At 36.0% G+C, this 19986-nt stretch overlaps 1 protein-coding gene across 2 annotated transcripts in view; it reads left to right on the plus strand.

Moving 5' to 3' along the window:
• LOC149198647 (uncharacterized) overlaps positions 1-19986 on the plus strand; it is a 313246-nt gene that overhangs the window by 160097 nt on the left and 133163 nt on the right. For both annotated transcript variants that reach the window (XM_089402093.1, XM_089402094.1), the window contains exons 11-14: positions 2361-2458; positions 2747-2850; positions 2942-3107; positions 3251-3373. In XM_089402093.1, the coding sequence (XP_089258219.1) occupies positions 2361-2458; positions 2747-2850; positions 2942-3107; positions 3251-3373 (491 nt within the window). The remainder of the gene's footprint in view (positions 1-2360; positions 2459-2746; positions 2851-2941; positions 3108-3250; positions 3374-19986) is intronic.

Raw genomic sequence — 19986 nt, forward strand, 5'->3', positions numbered from 1 at the left:
AATTAACTGCTCGAGGTTCAAAGGACAAGAGCATGATATGTAAGATATAACAGTGATTACCCCCTTTTAGGTAGGGCGGTTCATTGACCTCTAGGGGTTGGGACAATCATGGGTTCCTAAATGATAAAGGAGGCTCATCCATGGCCTATGGAACCAGGGCGATGGCCATGGATTGGGGTAGAGCTCATGCATTGGCTTTTGCCCACGTGTTGATTATGTTGTCCTAGCCATCTTTTGCATTTTGTGGTACAATTTCCTGTTAAATGCGGCCAATTATGCTTTCCTCTTTTTATTTTAATTGCTTCAACCTTCGGGGCATCATTCTAGGCCTGACCCAAGGTGGGGGCAAGGGGATAGGGAGGTTGGCTCGATGTGGACCCAAAATAGAAATGTGGACCCAGGTGGGAGAAAAGACGAATGGGGGTATAGTGAGTGGAAAGAGAGTAATATGTGCGGGTAAAGGAGGAGGACCACACAGCCAAAGTCAGGGTTTCCCAATTAGTACCACCCTAGAACCAAATGGTCAATAAAGGGGATCCCACGGGACTAAGATCCAAGGGTAACAACCAAAAGAGATCAAGGGGACAAGATTACAAACTAAGCCCACTCTTTTTGCCAAATCTCCCCATCAATCCATACCCAAAAGTATCCATGACAAGACATACCAAATGACAAGACATACCTTTAGATTCGGGAGGCCCACCTGCAAACATACGATCAATACAGGTGGGTGAGGGACCACGTGGCTGGCTTAAGTGGCAGAGAAATGGCACAACGAGCTAGTTGGAGGCATCAAGGGGCTGTTGTCTGCCGGTTGAGGCTCATCATGGAAAAAATTCTCCTAGGGATATCACCCACTGAGTCTTAGCTGAAGTGACAATGGGCTAAGTCTCCATTGTTGCCCTTGGCCTAGTAGTTGCCCCTTTAGGAATCCCCTTTAGGCACCCTATTAGTTTGAGCGGTAACACTGCCCATATAGGATAAATAAATATATATTGAATTATGTACGATCTAGTGATATGGTTCAGTTACAAATGAGGGCACCATATGAATACTAGGTGGGATTCCCTTTCATGATTAATTATGTTCTAACTAATAGACACGCCATTTCATAATTATTAGTTATACTTATTGAATATTATTATTGTTGTTATTATTATTTATTGATATATTTATGTTCATAACATCATTATCATTAGCGCTGGATATATTCCAAGGTTAGTGCTTCTCGTAAAGTGGTCAATTTCATAGTTGTAGTGCCCAAAATAGCTATAAAATGGGGCTGAACATTCTCTTTGAAGTGTTGGAGAAGTCTTAAACAATCCCTCAAGGGATGGTAGTTGTACCTGGTAGCAAGCATTTGAAACATACCCTCAAAATCAATTGAGATCATCATCATAGGTAAAATAACGATATGAGTATCACAATGGGCCATATTTAATGCAAAAGGCACAAATGTACTTCGCACAAGCATCATCTTCAAATGTCTTCCTAGCTGATGATTTGTAAACTAGTAACCATGCTTAAATATGGGAGGGTTATCAAAAGGTGCTATTAGGTGCTTCTAACCCCTAAGGGGAGGAACAATTCCTAGGCTAACCCATCAATCAATAGGTGCAAGTGATTCGTAATATGATAAGGGTTTACTTCATGGAGGATGACATTGTCTTTTTACGAATTATGAAATTCCATCATTTGAGTTTTATAATGTGAAGAGGGAGTAATTGTGGGACCTAAGTTACCCCTTTTCTCGACCTATCTTTACCACCTGTCTTGTGTGCCTTTTTCTTCATTGATTTTCCTTTTCTTGCATTAGCTCGGGTTCATTGCTCATCAGGTCGGGATATTCATAGTTGCTTTCGTTTTGATTGCTGATGTGTTAGCCAGGAACTGGGTGAGGGATAATTAGGGGGCTAGAGCTTAAGCTAGCCTTTTGTCCATGGACTTTATTATATCCTAGCCAATTTTTTGTATTTTATTGTCTAGCTCATGCTCTTAACTTTCATTCTGCTACATCAACTTCTTAGGGAAAAGTTTATAGGCCTCTACTTAAGAATGAGGAAAATCAAGAACCAATATTGGTAACATAGCTTTTGAAAACGTCGCTCCCCACTCCCGCTTCCCGCTTCAAACAGAATCTCAAGTTACATGTTGCTGAATTCTATCAAATTAAAGTTGTTGCAGGCAATTTAACACCTGAGTTGATTGTCTTTTTGATTGTAAGTAGCTGAAGTGTCTTTTATGTGAAGAAAATGGTTAAAGTCTAAACATTGATACTTGAATTCTTCAAATTGTTGAAAGTTATTTTACCTTCTGATGCTTGACTTCTTGCTTAACTTTTGTTAAACAATATTTTGCAGGTAAATTGCTAGAGCTGTTGAATGTGTCTTCTGATGCAAATGTTCTGCCTACCACATATGGAGAATTAAGACCTCCTTTCGGAATGCATCGTTTAAAGGTCGATACTTGTTATATTGTCTGTGAATGAGCTTCTAAATTCTTTCTGTTCTTGCTGATATATTATCTCCTATACGTCAGAGAGCTCTTGAGATTGTTGTTCCAATTCCTTTTTGCATGCCATTGCTGTGACTGTCATGTAGTTGTGGTTCAGAGGCATGATTTTTTATCAGATTTTCCTCTGGAACAAGAGTTTCTTGAACCATGTGGCTACTGAGTGGTTAACTTTATTTCTGAGTAATGTTCTCCCTGTGTCTGTGTTATGTTCTTGTTGTATTCTCGTTAGCAGATAGTGGAATTCATTGCGGTCTTGTTGAAGAGTGGGAGTGAAGTTGCTTGGCAGGAGTTGGTTCGTTTGGGTGCTCTTCAGACAATTATCAAACTTTTTTTCGAGTATTCTATCAATCTCCACACTTACAAACCAATTTCATTAAAACTTATAAAATAAAAGCTCATGGAGGCCTAACTATATTCTTGGTTTCAGGTACCCCTTCAACAATAGTCTGCATCATTATGTGGAGTGTATCATAAGCTCATGCTTAGAAAGCAACAGTACTACTGTTATTGATCACCTGTTCCAAGAGTGTGATTTGTTAGGGAAACTTCTGGTAGCAGATGAAAAGCCCTTTGTTATTGATGATCCCAGCAAGGTATTTTAAAGTGTCAATATATGAAGAAAACAGTTTTAATTTTATTTTCTTCTTTCTGTACCTTCTTTTGAACTATCGCAGTTTGTTTCAATTGATGCTATGTGCTATACTGTATTTCTTACGCCCCTTTTAAATTTTGCCAGCCAATAGCACCTACATGTGGGAAATTACCTCCGAGGACAGGAAATATGGGACATATTACACGAATTGCAAACAGACTCTGTCATATTGGGAATAACAATATCCAGATACAAGCCTATCTACAGGTATATGCAACTTCTTTCCCACAGTAAACTTCTGTCTTTATCTATAGAAGTTTCATATAGTGGTAGCATGGTGCTTGTCTGATTAAATATGGTATCCTGCAAGTCTAAGGCTTGGAGCAAGTAGCTGAGACAGGTTGCTTCTTATCTGAAGCACAGGTTAGGTATGCCTTCAGCCCACTAGTGTGTTGAAGACTGAAGTATGTTGGTCAATTGAGTATATATGCAACAGATATAGAAATGGAAAATGTGTATTCAACATACGTGATTAACATACTTGAGCCAACCTAAACATTGCCTGAATTTTGAATATGCTCTTAAATAATGATACTGTGAATTGCAGCTTCTGAAATGTTTTGTGACATTATGACGTCAGTAGGCATAGACCTGTTAACATACATTTAATGTTAGAGAAGTTTGATGTCCAGATTATATTTATGTGAATAGCGTGCAGAATTATCTCGTCTATCTTAGACTGGACTAATACTAAGATGCACTCAATAGCCTGTTGGTCTTGGTAATGGCTTAATAACTTATGCAAAAAATGCCTGAATTAGCCACAGTTTTAGTTGAAAATTTGGAATGTAAGTCAGGAATGGGAAACTTATTAGCTTTAGAGTTCTCATTCAGCTTTTGTTAGGGGATAAGAGATAATATAGAGCAGTCACTGACATAAATTAATTCAGAAATATTGTTACGGAATTTTTATCCTTATCAAATGTGTGTTTTGACAGTGATATGCAGGTCTGTGTCTTTAGTGGTTTTTATCTTGCTGTCTTCAACTTTAGGCTTTTCTCATAAAAAATCTCTTTGGCTTTTTCTCTTATACTGTTAAGGCTGGGGGTTCATGGGCACTGTTTTGGGGGAGTGTCAACCTCTTTCCTTGTGCATGTGCACATGCATATGTGTGCAACATAGGGAAGCTGAAAGTTGAAATTGATATTTAAAAGTAAAAATTCAAGCAATGTAGCATACACAGGTTGGTAAATTTTAAAAATTCAAAAAACTTCTATGGCAATGAGTATTAATCTGTTATGTCATATTATGTATATGATTTGAATGTTTACAATCAGAATACATATTTGCCATTCAGAAATCAAAAGAACTAAAGGGAGCTTCTCAATTTTCTTACCCATCAATGCTAATGCCATTAGGACCCTGATCCTCTTTATTTGCAAGTACATCCTCTAGATCCTTGGTTAGGAATCACTTAGGATACACTGAAGGTACTGAGCATTCTCGTGAAGTTTCTCATATGTATGGTGGCACCCATAGATGCTGTCTAGTCAATCTTTTCATCTATAGATGTAGCATCATGAGTAAATTGATCCCATTGCTTGGAAGGGCCTCGTTGGAGTATGTACCTTGTGTCCTTCTGAGAAGAAAAAAACTTAAAGGGTGTTATTATGCCCGGAAATCATGTTTTCTGACAACTTTGATTCCAAATGGTTTCTCTTCATGGAATGAATAAGCTTTTCAGTGCTCAATTTTCTGTAAGAGTTGGAAGTACTTGCTTCTTATTGGGAATCAAATCTCTTTGTTGCTCACAGTTTTATAATCCTTGAAATCATTGCACCTTGTTGGATAAAAACATCCTTGGGCCCATGTCTTACTCAATTCATTGTCCATGCCTACTTTGGTGGTCATCCATTGCCTCTGAGAATATCTTTAGACTGATATGCTATCTTCATCTGTTATCCATGGGATTCGATTTTAGCTCTGTTACACCGGAACCGCTCCTGAGAGGTGGGAAACCCGTTCCAAAGGTTCCCGTGCTCCCAGGAGCTTTGGAACTATATGGGAACATTACCTTTTCAGCGGGAGCTGCAATGGGAACTGGGGACGGTTCCCGGAGCTTTGTAGACTGTTTTTTTGGAGTTCTGGTGTTCCCACAGCTGACTTGACACAAATTGGCGCCAAAAAAATCTCCAGTTCCCGCCAAAGTTCAAACTGACTCACAATCCTCCATAAATGTTGTTCCTTGGGTCTCCTTTTCATTCCATCACTGTAGTTTGTTGTTTGCTGTTGAGAGCAGGAGAGTGCACATTTGAGAGCTGCTTATAATTTTATTCGTTTGCAAACAGTCGCTGAGGGAGTGGTTCCGCTGTCCGGTGTAATCTCTGCGTCTACAACCTCATCGTCTCAGTAAGTTCTTTATCAAAGGCTATGCCAGAGTGTGTTTGCATAGAAAATAATTTATAGGTCTTTTAAACGTATAGATTCGGTTAGGGATGTGAATCATGACAATTGCTCGAAAAAGGGAATTACAAAGTTGTCACAGTTTCTTCATAGTTCGTATAATTAGTACAATTTCATAAATTCATAATAGGAAGAATTCATAAAAATGCTTCATGAGTCCTGGACTAAACAAGCAGCTGTGGATAATTCTTATGGAACCTCTGTTTCGAAAGATCCAACCCTGGGTTTGGGGAATACAAATCCTGTAGAGAAATATGCTGAACTGTCCACAAAACATGAGGTTGTGTTGAAACCTTCGCAGGAAGAAAGGCAAAGACATCCATAACACCGTTATCTTTAATTGAGAAACTGGAGCAATCTCTTGATGGGTTAAGGAAGCGCGTGGCACCTTGATGCAAGGGCAATATCTGGGATGTCATGCCGATGAGTATTTCTTTTGCTGTTTATTTATATATATCACAGAAGATTGTGTTTGCATATTGTATGTGGCAGTCAATGCTTAAGCATTAGAGTTGCTTTTTCTCTTAAGAATAACTAGAGAAACATATGTAAAAATGTTTTTTTGTATTTTTAAGCCAGATTGTTTCAAAGATTGTTTAAGCCATTATATAATTAATTTTTATTTTTTTATTTTATTTTTTATTGTATAATATTACTGCTCCCGATTAGCCGTTTCTTGTAAATTTTGGGGAAACCTCTAGCCGTTCTGGACACCTGTACCCAAGTTCCCGACATTCTGACATTCCAGAAACTCATGCAACATAGGATTTTAGTCTAAAACTGCTTCCATCTGTTGCTTTGTGGTTCATAAGAGTTCGTTTCTTTGGGTAACTCAGTATGGATGCAAAGTTGGTATGTTATGGCTTCATTGTTTCTTTGGTTAATTTCTTCATTGGTCATCTTTCTCCTAGGTACTCTTTGGATGCCTATGTTCATAACCTCCCACTTAAATGAAGATTAATCAGGCAATCAGGAAACTACTTATCCAATCGTTGATTGCAAGATTGTCATTGATGTAATATATCTATTTTGTTCTTTGACACCTACTTAAACTAACATATTTCACATAGTATATCCAAGCTAGTTGGATCTTTCCTTACTGTGTATGAACTTCAATCAAGCCTTCAGTGACACACATTTCTTCTATACTGTTGATGGGATTATTGTTCTTCCTGCTTATTTGAGAAAACATTGGTCACATGGGCTTTGGATCACTCTTGGCTAGTTAAGAGTTTGCTTGTTCCATTTGAGGGTCAGCAGTGATCATCATATCCCTTTGGTGTAGATGATTTTTCAAGTATGTCCCCTTTAAGCTAAGTTACCAGGAATCGTATCTGGATTCATATCTGCTGCTTTTTTGAAAAGCTAGGATCCGTATACAACAGGGAAACAGAGCGTACAAACAATATAAATATATATCTATATATGTATGTATATACTATATTAGATTAATAATCTTATAGTTAATGTATATTTAATATTAATTCTTATGAATATATATATATTTTTTTCTATTTAATACTACTGAAGCACCCACGGGGGATTTGAACTGGTGACCTATCGCAAGGAGTGCTTTAACAGTACACCCATTCACTGTCAATCCAAAGCCCCGTGGGCTAGTTCTTATGAATATTATTACCATATGTATAATTAATATATTAAATTCATAATCTTAAATAATGTATCATTTAGAAGTATTTAATGTTAAGTATAAATACAAGTTATTATTACTTATTTCTTATTACATAAGTTAATTTATAAACCATGTCACTTTAACACGTTACATTATTTTAGGATTCTTGGTATAAACATTATTTTTTAACTTCTGAGCAGTTTATAAAGTTCACATATAATTTAACTATGGCAAATGGCCATGGTTTATAAACATTACCTTTTATATACAAATTTGTGCTTGAAGTCTCATTTGTGAACCCATCAAAACAAAACACATGAATTCAAAGTTCAGATTCTCCTGATCTTTCAATTATGTGAGGAGATGTTGACCTGAAGGAAATACAGAGTGAGTTATTTAGGATAATGCGACTCATGACGAAGAAATGTAGAGATTGGGGGTAATGTAATACCCATAATGTCGATCCATCTATCTGCAATAGTGAGATGATGGGGATTCAATATTGAGTTTTACATTAACTGTAATTGTTGGAAAACCTTTGCTGGCAAAGTAACCCATTTATCAGCACGTAACCTGAAAAATTCTAAGTTACCAGGATTCGGATCCGGATCCGGATCCGGATACGGATCCGCTAATTTTTTGAAAAGCCAGGATCCGGAAACGGCAAGGAAACGTCAAGTACAAGCAAATAAAAAAAAATTAAAATTTATATTAATATAAAAATAAAGTCATAAGTTAGTTTTTAAATATATAAATTTTACATACAATAAATAATTATTGTATAAATAATTTCATATTTAATGTATCATTTATTAATATATAAAAATAAAAAACATATGTGAATTTTTAAATATATAATTCAATGTAATACTTCAAAAATAATTATTAGTTTAATTATAATAAAATTAATGCATCATTTATAAATATTTAAAATAATTGTTAATTTAATTATAATAAAATTAATGCATCATTTATAAATATTTAAAAATCAATTATTAGTTATATTATAGAATTTTTATTGTAATATTTATAATTTTATATAAATTTTATTTATATGAACGACATCTACCCATATGGTTATGCTATAGTAAATTTTAAAATATTCTAAAAATATAAAAGACATAGGGCAAGGCAATTATTTTTGTCAAATTTTAAGAATATTAAAAAATCTATGGTTCCCAAATATTTTTTTTTAAAACATATAAAAATCAAAACTCTAGAAATTATTAATGCACTTCTAATTTATTGCCTACGCGCGTGCAGATGCTTGTGTATTATATGAATTTATATTGTTTCCCATTTCTCTCCTGAATGGAAATAGAGCTATCCAGATTAAGAAGTCAAAATTAATCGAATTGCCTGAAGTGCCAGACTCGGGAATCATATTTAATTTATAAAATCAGAGAGAGAAAACGTGACATCTTCCTATCAAAAATTTGCCCGCATAACGTGAAACGATCTTTGCGGCTGCTGGGAGTTTAGAAACGTTAATGGGTAGAAAGTCAGAATAGCATAAATTTACAGCGACAATCTAAACTTACAGCGACAATCGAAACCTAAAAAAATTCCGCTTTTTCTGACTTTTCGGCGACCATTTCACTGTTTCCGGCAGCCACCAGCGGGATCCGTATCCTGGGAAAGTTTACCGTTTCCAAAAACTGTATATTTATAAAATACGTATTTTAGACGTATTTTTGGTGTATCGTATCCGGATCCGGTTCAGATCCGTGGATCCGGCAATATTCCTCTTGCCTCTGCCGGATCCGGTAACATAGGAAAAATTTCATTGTCTTGTCTATTGTATAGTCCTCGACTTGATGCAAGTAACACAACATTGTTGTTCACTTGTCGACCATACAAATTGTTGTCCCTCAAATTGTACACTAGAATGTGACAACACTTGGGGCAGGTGCTGTCACTCTTATCCCGACCCTCTTCATTTAAGCTGTCTCCCCAAAGCAGGCTAAAGGGGGGTAGTCCCTATGGATGAAATGATGTGTTCGGGAGATAGAACTGAATGGCCTAACAACTTGGTTAAGGATGTTTGGCAAGTTTAATTATTTAACACACCTAGATTAGATTTATTGAGGTTATCAGTTAGAGACTAGTGTGTTAGGAGCAGTGTTGCGAAAATCGCGATATTATTGCGATAATATCGGCAAGTCGTGATTTTTTTAGTTTGACGATATTATAGCCCAATTTTTACGTTAATTTTTTTTTCACAAAAAATTGTGAAAACTTGAAAAACCATGATTTTTCGTAAAAATCACGATTTTTTCGGAAAAAATCTTAGATTTTTCTTTTCTCCGATTTTTGATGAGGAGGAGGAGCAACAGGAGGAGGAGGTGACACAACCTACCCAGGCTACCCCTGTCACCAGTAGAGGATGTGGTCTACCTCTTGTAGCTCCTAGTTCTTCAGCTTCTAGAGCACAACAGAGTCCACTGGCAACTCCACCGACATCTACATCTAGAGGGAAAGGGAAAGCTATTGCATTTTCTCGCAAGAGGGGCAGAGGAAATCAATAATATTAGACTTTAGTTATTCGGTTCATTTCATTGTATATGACATTATGACTCATGATATGAGATACATTATTATAGTTTTTGTTGATACTTTGAGGCTGAGTTGGGACTCGGGAGTCAGGACTTACTATTCAGGACATGATTCACTGTTATGTGTGATGTAGCACAAGAAATGATATTACAGATCTTATATATTAATTCTTTTATCATATTTATGTGTTAATGTATTTATTTTATGTTGTAGATGCTTTAGATATTAAAAAAATTGAAAAAAATGAATATTTTTCTATTTTACATTTTTTTCCCGATTATATCCTGATTTTTACGATTTTTCCGATATTTTCCCTTCGCCGATAATATCCTGATAATTGCAACATTGGTCAGGAGTCAATTTACTTGCACAAATTAGATTGAATTCCAAGTTACTGGATGAACAATTGCTACTAATACGAGAACTATCCTATATGAGATGCAACACCTAAAACTAAGTGAGATGTAGTGATGCAGGTGCATCTAACCTGGGGTTGAATGTTTACTAAAGGAATTAGTTTCATAAGTGAGGATTTAATTATTTTATGTATTTTCCTATAGTTTTAAGAGAGAATGAGAATTATTGTAAATATGAGAAGGTTCAAGAGTATTTTGGAAGAATTGAGAGAATTATGGGTTAGTTAGATCTTATCTAGAGGTAAGGGGTTAGGTGAGAGATTTTATGGATCATGAGAGATATTGTAGGAGTTTGTTTAGGATCTGGAACGTACTTTGGGTTCAGATCCACTTGTATAAATCTAGGTGAGCACATGGGGCATGTAGGAGAGAGGAATGAGACGTGAGCACATGAGGCATGTAGGAGAGAAGAATGAGAGGCCAATGAGTAGGCCAAGAATTCTCTTGTAAATATCTTATTTTATTAATCAATTATTTTTGAGATTTTATGTACATAAGTATTATGTGATTTTCAGTTTTATTGTGTGTAATTATTAATTTAGAGACCCTATGGTTAGTTTGCTACGTCATTTTTGGTATTAGAGCCAATGAACTGCATGTAAATGTGTGTGGCCTGGAGTTCGACTCTTGAATGAAATTTACACGCTGAGTGGGAAAGAGTGCAACCAGTGTTGGAGTGCCCCGCTATTTGAATTTTGATTTATAATGTGTTTTTGGATATTGGACAAAGCGGTGGTGAATGTTTAGCATGCTTGGACTTGCAATGAGTGTGTTGTTTGTGGTAGAATGTTGTTCATTTCTGGCATACTTGCGTTGTGGAGCATAGTGCGCGACCTGCGTTGTGCATGCACCTCCCAAACGCGCTACATCAAGCAAGTCATTGCTCGTTTGAGATTTTTTTTAAGGGTCATAAGTTGCTGCTCGTTTGATTGCATTAAAAATTACAAACTTCGTGATTTTCATTAATTATCTGAATGTTGCTATCAAGACGCAAATAAAAAAGGGAGTTCAAGGTGTACTTTAGCTTGCGCTTTCAAAGTTCAGAAATTTGAGGATAGATTGATGGAGTTTGTGGATGTGTTCGTGTTGCATTCATATGAAGTCATGTCATAGAGAACTTGCATGATCATGGTACGTTGAGTAGTATGTGAATAGCGCAGTGGAAGCATGGTAGTGTAACGTAATTTTGTGTAAACGGAAGGAGCACTAAAGATCAATGACTACTCTCTTCCAATGCCACAAGCAGTGGATCAGTTAGATTTCTTTCCTGGAGCGTTGTGATCGGTGGAGTCGCCAGCTTAAATATCAGTGGAAGAAATGGTTGGGCCTGTGGAAGCGAATTTACCGAGTTAAATCGAATGGGAACTGTATTCCCATATAGGCGGACCATTCTGCTAAAGAGATATTCATTTCACTGAAGAAGATGACAACAAAGGACTGTGCTAAGATTGTGACAAAGGCGACCACATATTGGCAGATAAAAGGCACCGAGTTAAAGGGAAGTGCAAATTGAATTAAGGTTTTGAATTTCTGGGACTTTTCCAGAGGTCTGCTATGCTGAGAATTAGAACGCAGACCACCTCTGTCTGTGGAGATTTGGTAGATCAATTCAAATGGATAGAATCTAGCCAGTGATTCTGAGTTGAAGTGTTTAATTGATAAAAACCGTGAGGAGTAACGATGACTTTAGACTACCGGGAACAATACCACTTCTAGAGAGAACAAGATTGCCCTCATCTATATATTCTCCTGCTCTGGCAACGAGACTATTCTTCTCCTTAGAGACACATACCTTTTCTTTTCAGAATATTTTACTTGCAGTTTTTGTTTTTTTTTGTTGTTCAGAAATTTGTTGGATTTTTTATTGTGTAGTGGATTTTTTGCTTTCGTAGACACCTTCATAAGACTAAGCTGTTATGAACATAAATTATGTAAAATTTTAAAAATAGATAATAAATAATAATCATAATAATATAAATATAATAATAAATAATAAGTAAATTAACTAATGGTTAGTTTGTTAATAATGAAAAGGCATGTCTTAGAGACATGCATGTTTGCGAAAGGGTACTTACCTGGCTATATATACAAGACCCTCATTCTCAATTGTACTCATCCTACATTAATTATTTATACAATATACAATTTACAATTACTATCCTACAATGGATGTTTGTCTACGTAGCATTTTAAATATTTCTGCCGCTTTGAAGACTGGTGGTCGTTACATAAGCTTTCGATTCATGGGTTTGTTCAATAGCGATAAAATCGTGAAAGTCATTGAAGCTGGGCATGAGCGGGTCAGTTGAGGAGATTAACGGAAGGGAGATTGTGCTTCACTTTTAAATTGTCGAGGTCCGAGAATTAATGTAGTAGTCAAGCCCTATGGTTGTATGAACCTTCATGTCGATATATATCTCTCGGTAGTTGTGGAAGGCAATGTTTACTTTTTTTTTAATCGAGATCCAAGGTCACAGATAAAGGTCATATAGCCACTTTCATTAAAGGATTGTTATTTATTATAGGGCTTTGTAAGAAAGGATAAAATTGGCATAGTTTTAAATACATGGAGTGCAATGAAAGTATTTGGCATCAATTGTACTCATCCTACATTAATTATTTATACAATATACAATTTACAATTACTATCCTACAATGGATGTTTGTCTACGTAGTATTTTAAATATTTCCGCCGCTTTTAAGACTGGTGGTTGTTACATAAGCTTTCGATTCATGGGTTTGTTCAATAGTGATAAAATCGTGAAAGTCATTGAAGCTGGGCATGAGCAGGTCAGTTGAGGAGATTAACGGAAGAGAGATTGTGCTTCACTTTTAAATCGCCGAGGTCCGAGAATTAATGTAGTAGTCAAGCCCTATGGTTGTATGAACCTTCATGTCGATATATATCTCTCGGTAGTTGTGGAAGGCAATGTTTACTTTTTTTTAATTGAGATCCAAGGTCACAGATAAAGGTCATATAGCCACTTTCATTAAAGGATTGTTATTTCTTATAGGGCTTTGTAAGAAAGGATAAAATTGGCATAGTTTTAAATACATGGAGTGCAATGAAAGTATTTGGCATCTAAATTTTGTTGAAACATAATGTATACTAAAAATATTTGTGGAAGAATGTAAGGAAGCTTTTTGTCTAAAGTCAAGTTGAGTTGAAGTGAGATAGCCTCTCAATGTAAAAAAATTAAGTCAAGGTAAATAAGCTGGTCAAGCAAGTTTGTCAAGTCAAGTGGAAATGGTTAAAGTCTCTTGATGTAAAAAAATTATAAAGTTGAATTCATAAAAGTCATTTGAATTTGTTAATCTGTGGTTATTTTTGGTTGTACCCGACACCCAAAGTCCATTAATGAAGAGTTAATGTCAAGTTAAAAGTTTGTGTTCAAAAGGAAATTTAGAGTCATAAGTCACAAGTCCATGTTTGAGTCGGTAATTGTAATTGGGTGCATGATCGGTGGAACCCAACACCCAAAAGTCGAGTTGATGTACTTGCAACAATCGCTGGTGATTGGAACAAAAATTATAGCAACAACAAGATAAAAATGTGGCCAAAGAAAGAAAGAAGACACGCATAAGTTCTCAATAAGTAATTACAACAACCAGAGGAACAAGGAGTGCTCAGAAAGATGGTTCAAGTGTAGTGAACCATTGGCCAAGATTAGAGAGGATAACTTGGCAAAGTGTTAGTTCGATTGCAGCCTACAGTGAACAAGGTGAAATTTGCGGAAGGTGGTGAAGATGACTATGGATAGTCATTTGCAGAGTTCAGAGAAAAGCCACATTGATGCCATAACAGTTGGCGTACATGATGAAGAGTTCGAGAAATAGATTGTTGAGTTGAAGGCACAACTTGACATGTTGATGGAGCTGCTACAAAGTCAGAAACATGGATGGATAATGAAGAAGATAGTTAGATGGCAAATGAAGCAGTTGATTGCAAGGAGACAAATACAAGTTGAAATTTTTGTTAAGGGAAGTAGAAATACTCCAGATAACCGAGATAAATGTATGCATTTGTGAACCAGAACAAGGATCGATGCTTGGTGAGGACGATGATGATGTTGAAAATAAATCTGTTGATATAAACATGGGTTTGATTCCCATAGATGGCACCACAAATTGTTTAGAAGATCAACATAAAGACTTGAAGATGTTTTTGAACTTGACAATTGGCGTGTAGGATGTGTTGCAGATGGTAAACAAGACATTAATTTTGTTTCATGCAAGGATGAAGACCAATCTGTTGAAATGATTTTTGAAAGAGACCGTAAAATGCTGATGAAATGTGAGGAACTACAATTGCTACAGAAGATGCTGATGGAATTTGAATCTTAGCAAGTTGCAAATGAAGAAGAGAAATGCTCAAGCATGCTTAACAATGAAAATATAGAACTTGATTGTAATTTGCAATTTAATGTTGGAAATGGTGAATTGATGTTCCAAACTAGTAACACTAAAATTCAATCAGAAATTAAGTTGGATGATGAAATTGAAAAATTAAGGAAATGGATGAAGAAAACACTTAAACCAAGATATTGTGAATTGAGACAAATAGGCAACATGATATATTTGACTGCTCGAGTCTACATCAACATCAAAGGACGAATATCACAACACAAGATCTGGAAACCAAGGAGGAAAAAGGAACCAACCGTAAAAGAAAAACAACATGACAGAGCATCTGATTTACTACAAGTGAAAGTTTGGGATCCAGGAGGAGTTTAATCAGTTGATGAAGACATATGGTTGGGAGACCATATGTCTTTTACTTGGGGAGTCTGATGCAGGTGCATCTAACCTAGGGTTGAATGTTTACTAAAGGAGTTAGTTTCCTAAGTTAGGATTTAATTATTTAATGTATTTTCCTATAGTTTTAGGAGAGAATGAGAATTATTGTAAATATGAGAAGGTTCAAGAGTATTTTGGAAGAATTGAGAGAATTGTGGGTTAGTTAGATCTTATCTAGAGATAAGGGATTAAGTGAGAGATTTTATGGATCATGAGAGATATTGTGGGAGTTTGTTTAGGATCTAGAACCTACTTTGGGTTCAGATCCACTTGTATAAATCTAGGTGAGCACATGAGGCATGTAAGTAAGTGTGTGAAAGTGAGGAATGAGAGGCCAATGAGTTGGCCAAGAATTCTCTTGTAAATATCTTATTTTATTAATTAATTATTTTTGAGATTTTATGTACGTACATATTGTGTGATTTTCAATTTTATTATGTGTGTAATTATTAGTTTAGAGACCCTATGGTTAGTTTGCTGCATCATGTAGGGTCTTGGTTAATTTTAGTTATGATGACTATTCTAGGTGAATCCTTTCTCTCAACTGTTTTGAAGTTAGTCTCTAATGTAGGTTGTTGATGCAGGTACATCTAATCTAGGTCAATTGTTTACTAGAGGAGTTAGTTTGTAAAGTTAAGATTTAATTAATTAATGTATTTTTCTAATAGTTTTAAGAGAGAATGATGATTATTGTAAATAGGAGAAGATTTGAGAGTATTGTAGAAGGCTTGAGACAATTATGGATTAGTTAGCTCTTATCTAGGGATAAGGGATTAGATGAGAGATTTTATGGATTCTGAGAGATATTTTGGGAGTTAGTTTAAGGATCTAGAACCTACTTGGGTTCTAATCCATTTATATAAAAATGAGGTGAGCCATGAGGCATGTAAGAGGTAGAAGTGTGCGAGTGAGTGTGAGGAATGATAGGAAAATCATTGGGTCATTTTCTCCTGTAAATATTTTCTTGATTAATTAATCATTTGTTGAGGATTTTTATGTGCATATGCTTGACGTGAGTTTCAATTTAGTCTTATGTGTTTTTGTGAAGACCCTATGATTAGATGTTATTTGACCTGCGTCATATTTTTGGTATGAGAGCCTAAATTTGAGTGGTTGTGAGAACTTGGATATGTACATGATCCATAAACAAGATAATTCGAAGGTGTGTGAGTCAAAGGAGTTAGCCTAACCAAAGAGGAGTAGCTAACATATAACGGAGTAGCCATCAGTGAATCATAGTCAGAAGGATTCCTACGTGGAAGTAAAAATATGTATGTGTTTGCTGATCAAATACTTGTCGCAGAAGTATATGTGGAGAAGCAACGCTGCTTGCTACTTATTGTGTTGAAGGTGTATTACTATTAAGGGCCACTAATCGTTTACTATCTGTGTGGAGGAAATAGATGGTATCGAGTCCAGAACTATGATTTTTAGTGTTTGGTTTGATTATGAAATTTTCAGTGGCTTGAAATCCTTAAATCAAAATTTGCATTTGGTTGGAAAGAGGCAGGGTTAATCACTATTGATTCATAGATGGTTAGATCTGGGGATATTGTCAAAATTTCGGTGTGATTGGTTTAATTTTTATAATGATAATTGTATATTGAGCAGTTGCAAGAACTTTTTGTTCATAGTTGCATAAATTTCTTGTAAGAGAATGTTGAGGAGGTTTCAGCATTGGAGTGGAAGAAATTGGTTTATGAGGCATAAAAATTCGCGAGCATCAAATTTCGTACCAAGCCATAGCCTAGCATTTGCGTTGAGCCTACCTTGAGATCGTGTGAAGAAAAGAGGCTCTTTTGAAATTAACAAAGGTACTAGCTGCAGTTATCACAGGAACAATGTGGTCTTTCCTTTTGGTGAAAGAGTTGAATGCCATTGATTTTTTCCTTAGATGAACTAGTGACAAGTAGAAGCCCTTGATTTTTGCCTGAGATGAACGTAAGTGATTTTAAATACAACATTGGAAACCATAAATCTCATCGCTGCAAATAATTTGTGAGGAGGAAGCATGGTAAACTACCTCTGCAAGCACGGTAAACTATTTAATTTTGTTGAATTCTATTTTGTGTTGAGCATGATAGTAATTTCGAGGTGAGATTGAATTTATGGGGTATGTATTGACCAAAGTGTTTCCAAGACTCAAGAGTTGAAGCAATTAGGGATGAAATTTGCTTGAGATAATTCTGATTGTCGAAGTCAATGTGAAGAAGAAGCTTGTGAAAGTCTACCAAGTTGAGGGCCCAACCGCTGTATAATTGCAGTCATTAAAAGTATGTTTTGAGAGTTGCTGAAGCCGTGTGCCAAAGACTACGTTTGGAGGCACCATCACTGTGTAAAGTTGCAGAAGTTGAAAGTAATTGTCACTGTAAGTTGAGAACATAGATCTGTATTTGGATACATTGCTTGCACCGATCACCTTGCAACACCGCTAGTAGATGAGTTTTACGAAATTCATAACATTGTTAGATTTTCCAGAAAATGTTGCAGATTGGCACGTGAGATCTTAAATATTTACTAAAATAGGCATAGAATCTATCTCACGGAAATATTGCAATAGCAATCTCGTAAACCACTTACAAAAGCTGAAAGGTTGCTACGAGGTATTAATGTGCGTCTCACTTAACATTTTCATGCCATTAAAACCCTGCCAAGGTCGTAGAAGAGCTTTGTCAACTAATTTATAAGCTCTTTGCACTTGTTATTTTGAAAAGGCATATAAATTCATGGGCTTGCGTATGCCATTGATGAAGATAAGGATGCTGAAGGACGTGTTTTACTTTGGTATATATTTATGGTTGGTGCTTTAATGATACTATGCAACCCGTCTTACAAGGAGGAGATATTCACGTGGGATGCTTTTAAGAATGGTGAATCCAGGTATCTTGTGTTCTCTGCCTTCACATGAATTTGGAGTTGCATCAAAGTTGCCACCTTGATTACCAGTTGGAGTTCAGGTGTAAGTTTGTCTTCAATAATGAAGTCAGTTTGATTCAGGATTTCTCTTGTAACTCGAGGTAAGAGCTATGTATTGTATTGTTGAACAACAACTTTTGGCCTATTGAAGATGCAAAAGCTTTAGATGCTTTAGTGTATTTTGATTTTATTTCTATTCTAATAGCACCGAGGAGAGAGGATAAGTGCTCATTAAATTATATTATATTTGAGGTTCTTTGAAGTGGATTTTTATGATATAAGAAGTGGATTTCAGGTCAAAGGGTCATGTAATTGATCGAATTGAAAAACATGTTTGAGTCACAATGTTGAGTTCAAGTAAGATTGAGTCAAGAGTCAAGTACACCAAGATCCATTAATGTAAAAGTTTGGAGTCAAAAGAAAACTGAAGTCAAGTCAAAGGAGATTGTAATGAGTGCATGATCGACAGAGCTCGACACCCAAAGTCTGGTCATTGTAAAAATAATTTGAAGGAATATTGCAACACAAAGGAGTGGTTAGGAGTAAGGTTCAAGTGAAGTGAACCATTGACCAAGTTCAGAGGAGATAACTTGGAAAAGTGATTAAGTTGCAGGTTACAGTGAACAAGGTGAAGTTCACGACAGAAGATGCAGATTCCAGAAAAAGGACACGATGATGCCATAGCAATTGGCATTGGTGATGACGAGAAAGAGATTGCTGAATTAAAGGCACAACTTGACGTGTTAATGGAGTTCTTACAAAGACAGAGACATGGATGGGTAATAAAGCGAACAATTAAATGGCCAATTAAACAATTGATGGAAAGAAGACAAAAGCGTAAACTAAAAATTTTGGAAGCAGAGAAACTCCAGACAAAAATATATTTTTGTGAACCAGAGCAAGGATCATTGCTTGGTGACGAGGATGATGAATGTATGGATATAAAGACCAATAAGCAAATTGAAGAAGATGAGGAAGAGTTAGTGGAGAACTTGAAGGATTGTATGCTACGTAAGGAAGGGATGCAGGAAGCCATAAGAGAGACCTCTAGGTCTCATAATTTTGAAGCTAATACTTATTTTGTGTTTGCAGGTAGTGGAGAGTCGCAACTGAGAGTAAACTGGAAATTAAGGAAGCTCGAGAACCATTAGAGGAACCTATGCAAGTTTACAAAGGAATAGATATAGAGGTTTTTGCTGCAGAAATGGATCTTTTAGAGGATTGGTTTGACAATCCAAAGAACAATTGTGAAGCAAATGAAATGATGATGGACTACAACAATTTCATAGAGGATGAGGACGAGGTTTCAATGAAAAAAATGCAACAACAAATTGGCAATAATGAGGACGACTTCGAGGAGAAGAGGCAAAGAATGATAGAGGATGAGTGGTATCCTAGTGAATTCATGGAGGACAATGGTCATTTTCAACAAAAGATGGGTGATTTTTACCAACAAGAAGACAAGTTGGACATGGCAATTAAAGAGATTAGAAGATTGATGGTGAAAGTGTCCCAAAAGAGACATATTGCAGGAAGGAAAGAAGATGGAAGAAGATTGTTGATGACAATAGAGCAAGCATATATCAGCAAGGAGAAGGGAGAATTGCAACATAAAGTTTGGAAGCCTGGAAAACATAAAAGACAGCCACAGAACATCAACAACATAACAAAGTACATGATCAGCGACAAACTAAAGTTTGGGATCCAGGAGGATTTTCATCATCTTATGAAGACTGATGGTCGAGAGACCATGAATTCTTTTTATTGGGGAGTCTGATGCAGGTGCATCTAACCTAGGTCAATTGTTTACTAGCAGAGTTAGTTTGTAAAGTTAGGATTTAATTAATTAATGTATTTTTCTAATAGTTTTAGGAGAGAATGATGATTATTGTAAATAGGAGAAGATTCAAGAGTATTGTGGAAGGCTTGAGAGGATTATGGATTAGTTAGCTCTTATCTAGGGATAGGGGATTAGATGGGAGATATTAGGGATTATGAGAGATATTTTGGGAGTTAGTTTAGGGATCTAGAACGTACTTGGGTTCTAATCCATTTGTATAAATTGAGGTGAGCCATAAGGCATGTAAGAGGTAGTGGTG

This window comes from Pinus tabuliformis, chromosome 2_1, assembly GCF_031772625.1.
Source record: "Pinus tabuliformis cultivar Carrire ecotype Pingquan chromosome 2_1, CPIR1, whole genome shotgun sequence".
In the NCBI taxonomy this organism is placed as follows: Eukaryota; Viridiplantae; Streptophyta; class Pinopsida; order Pinales; family Pinaceae; genus Pinus; species Pinus tabuliformis.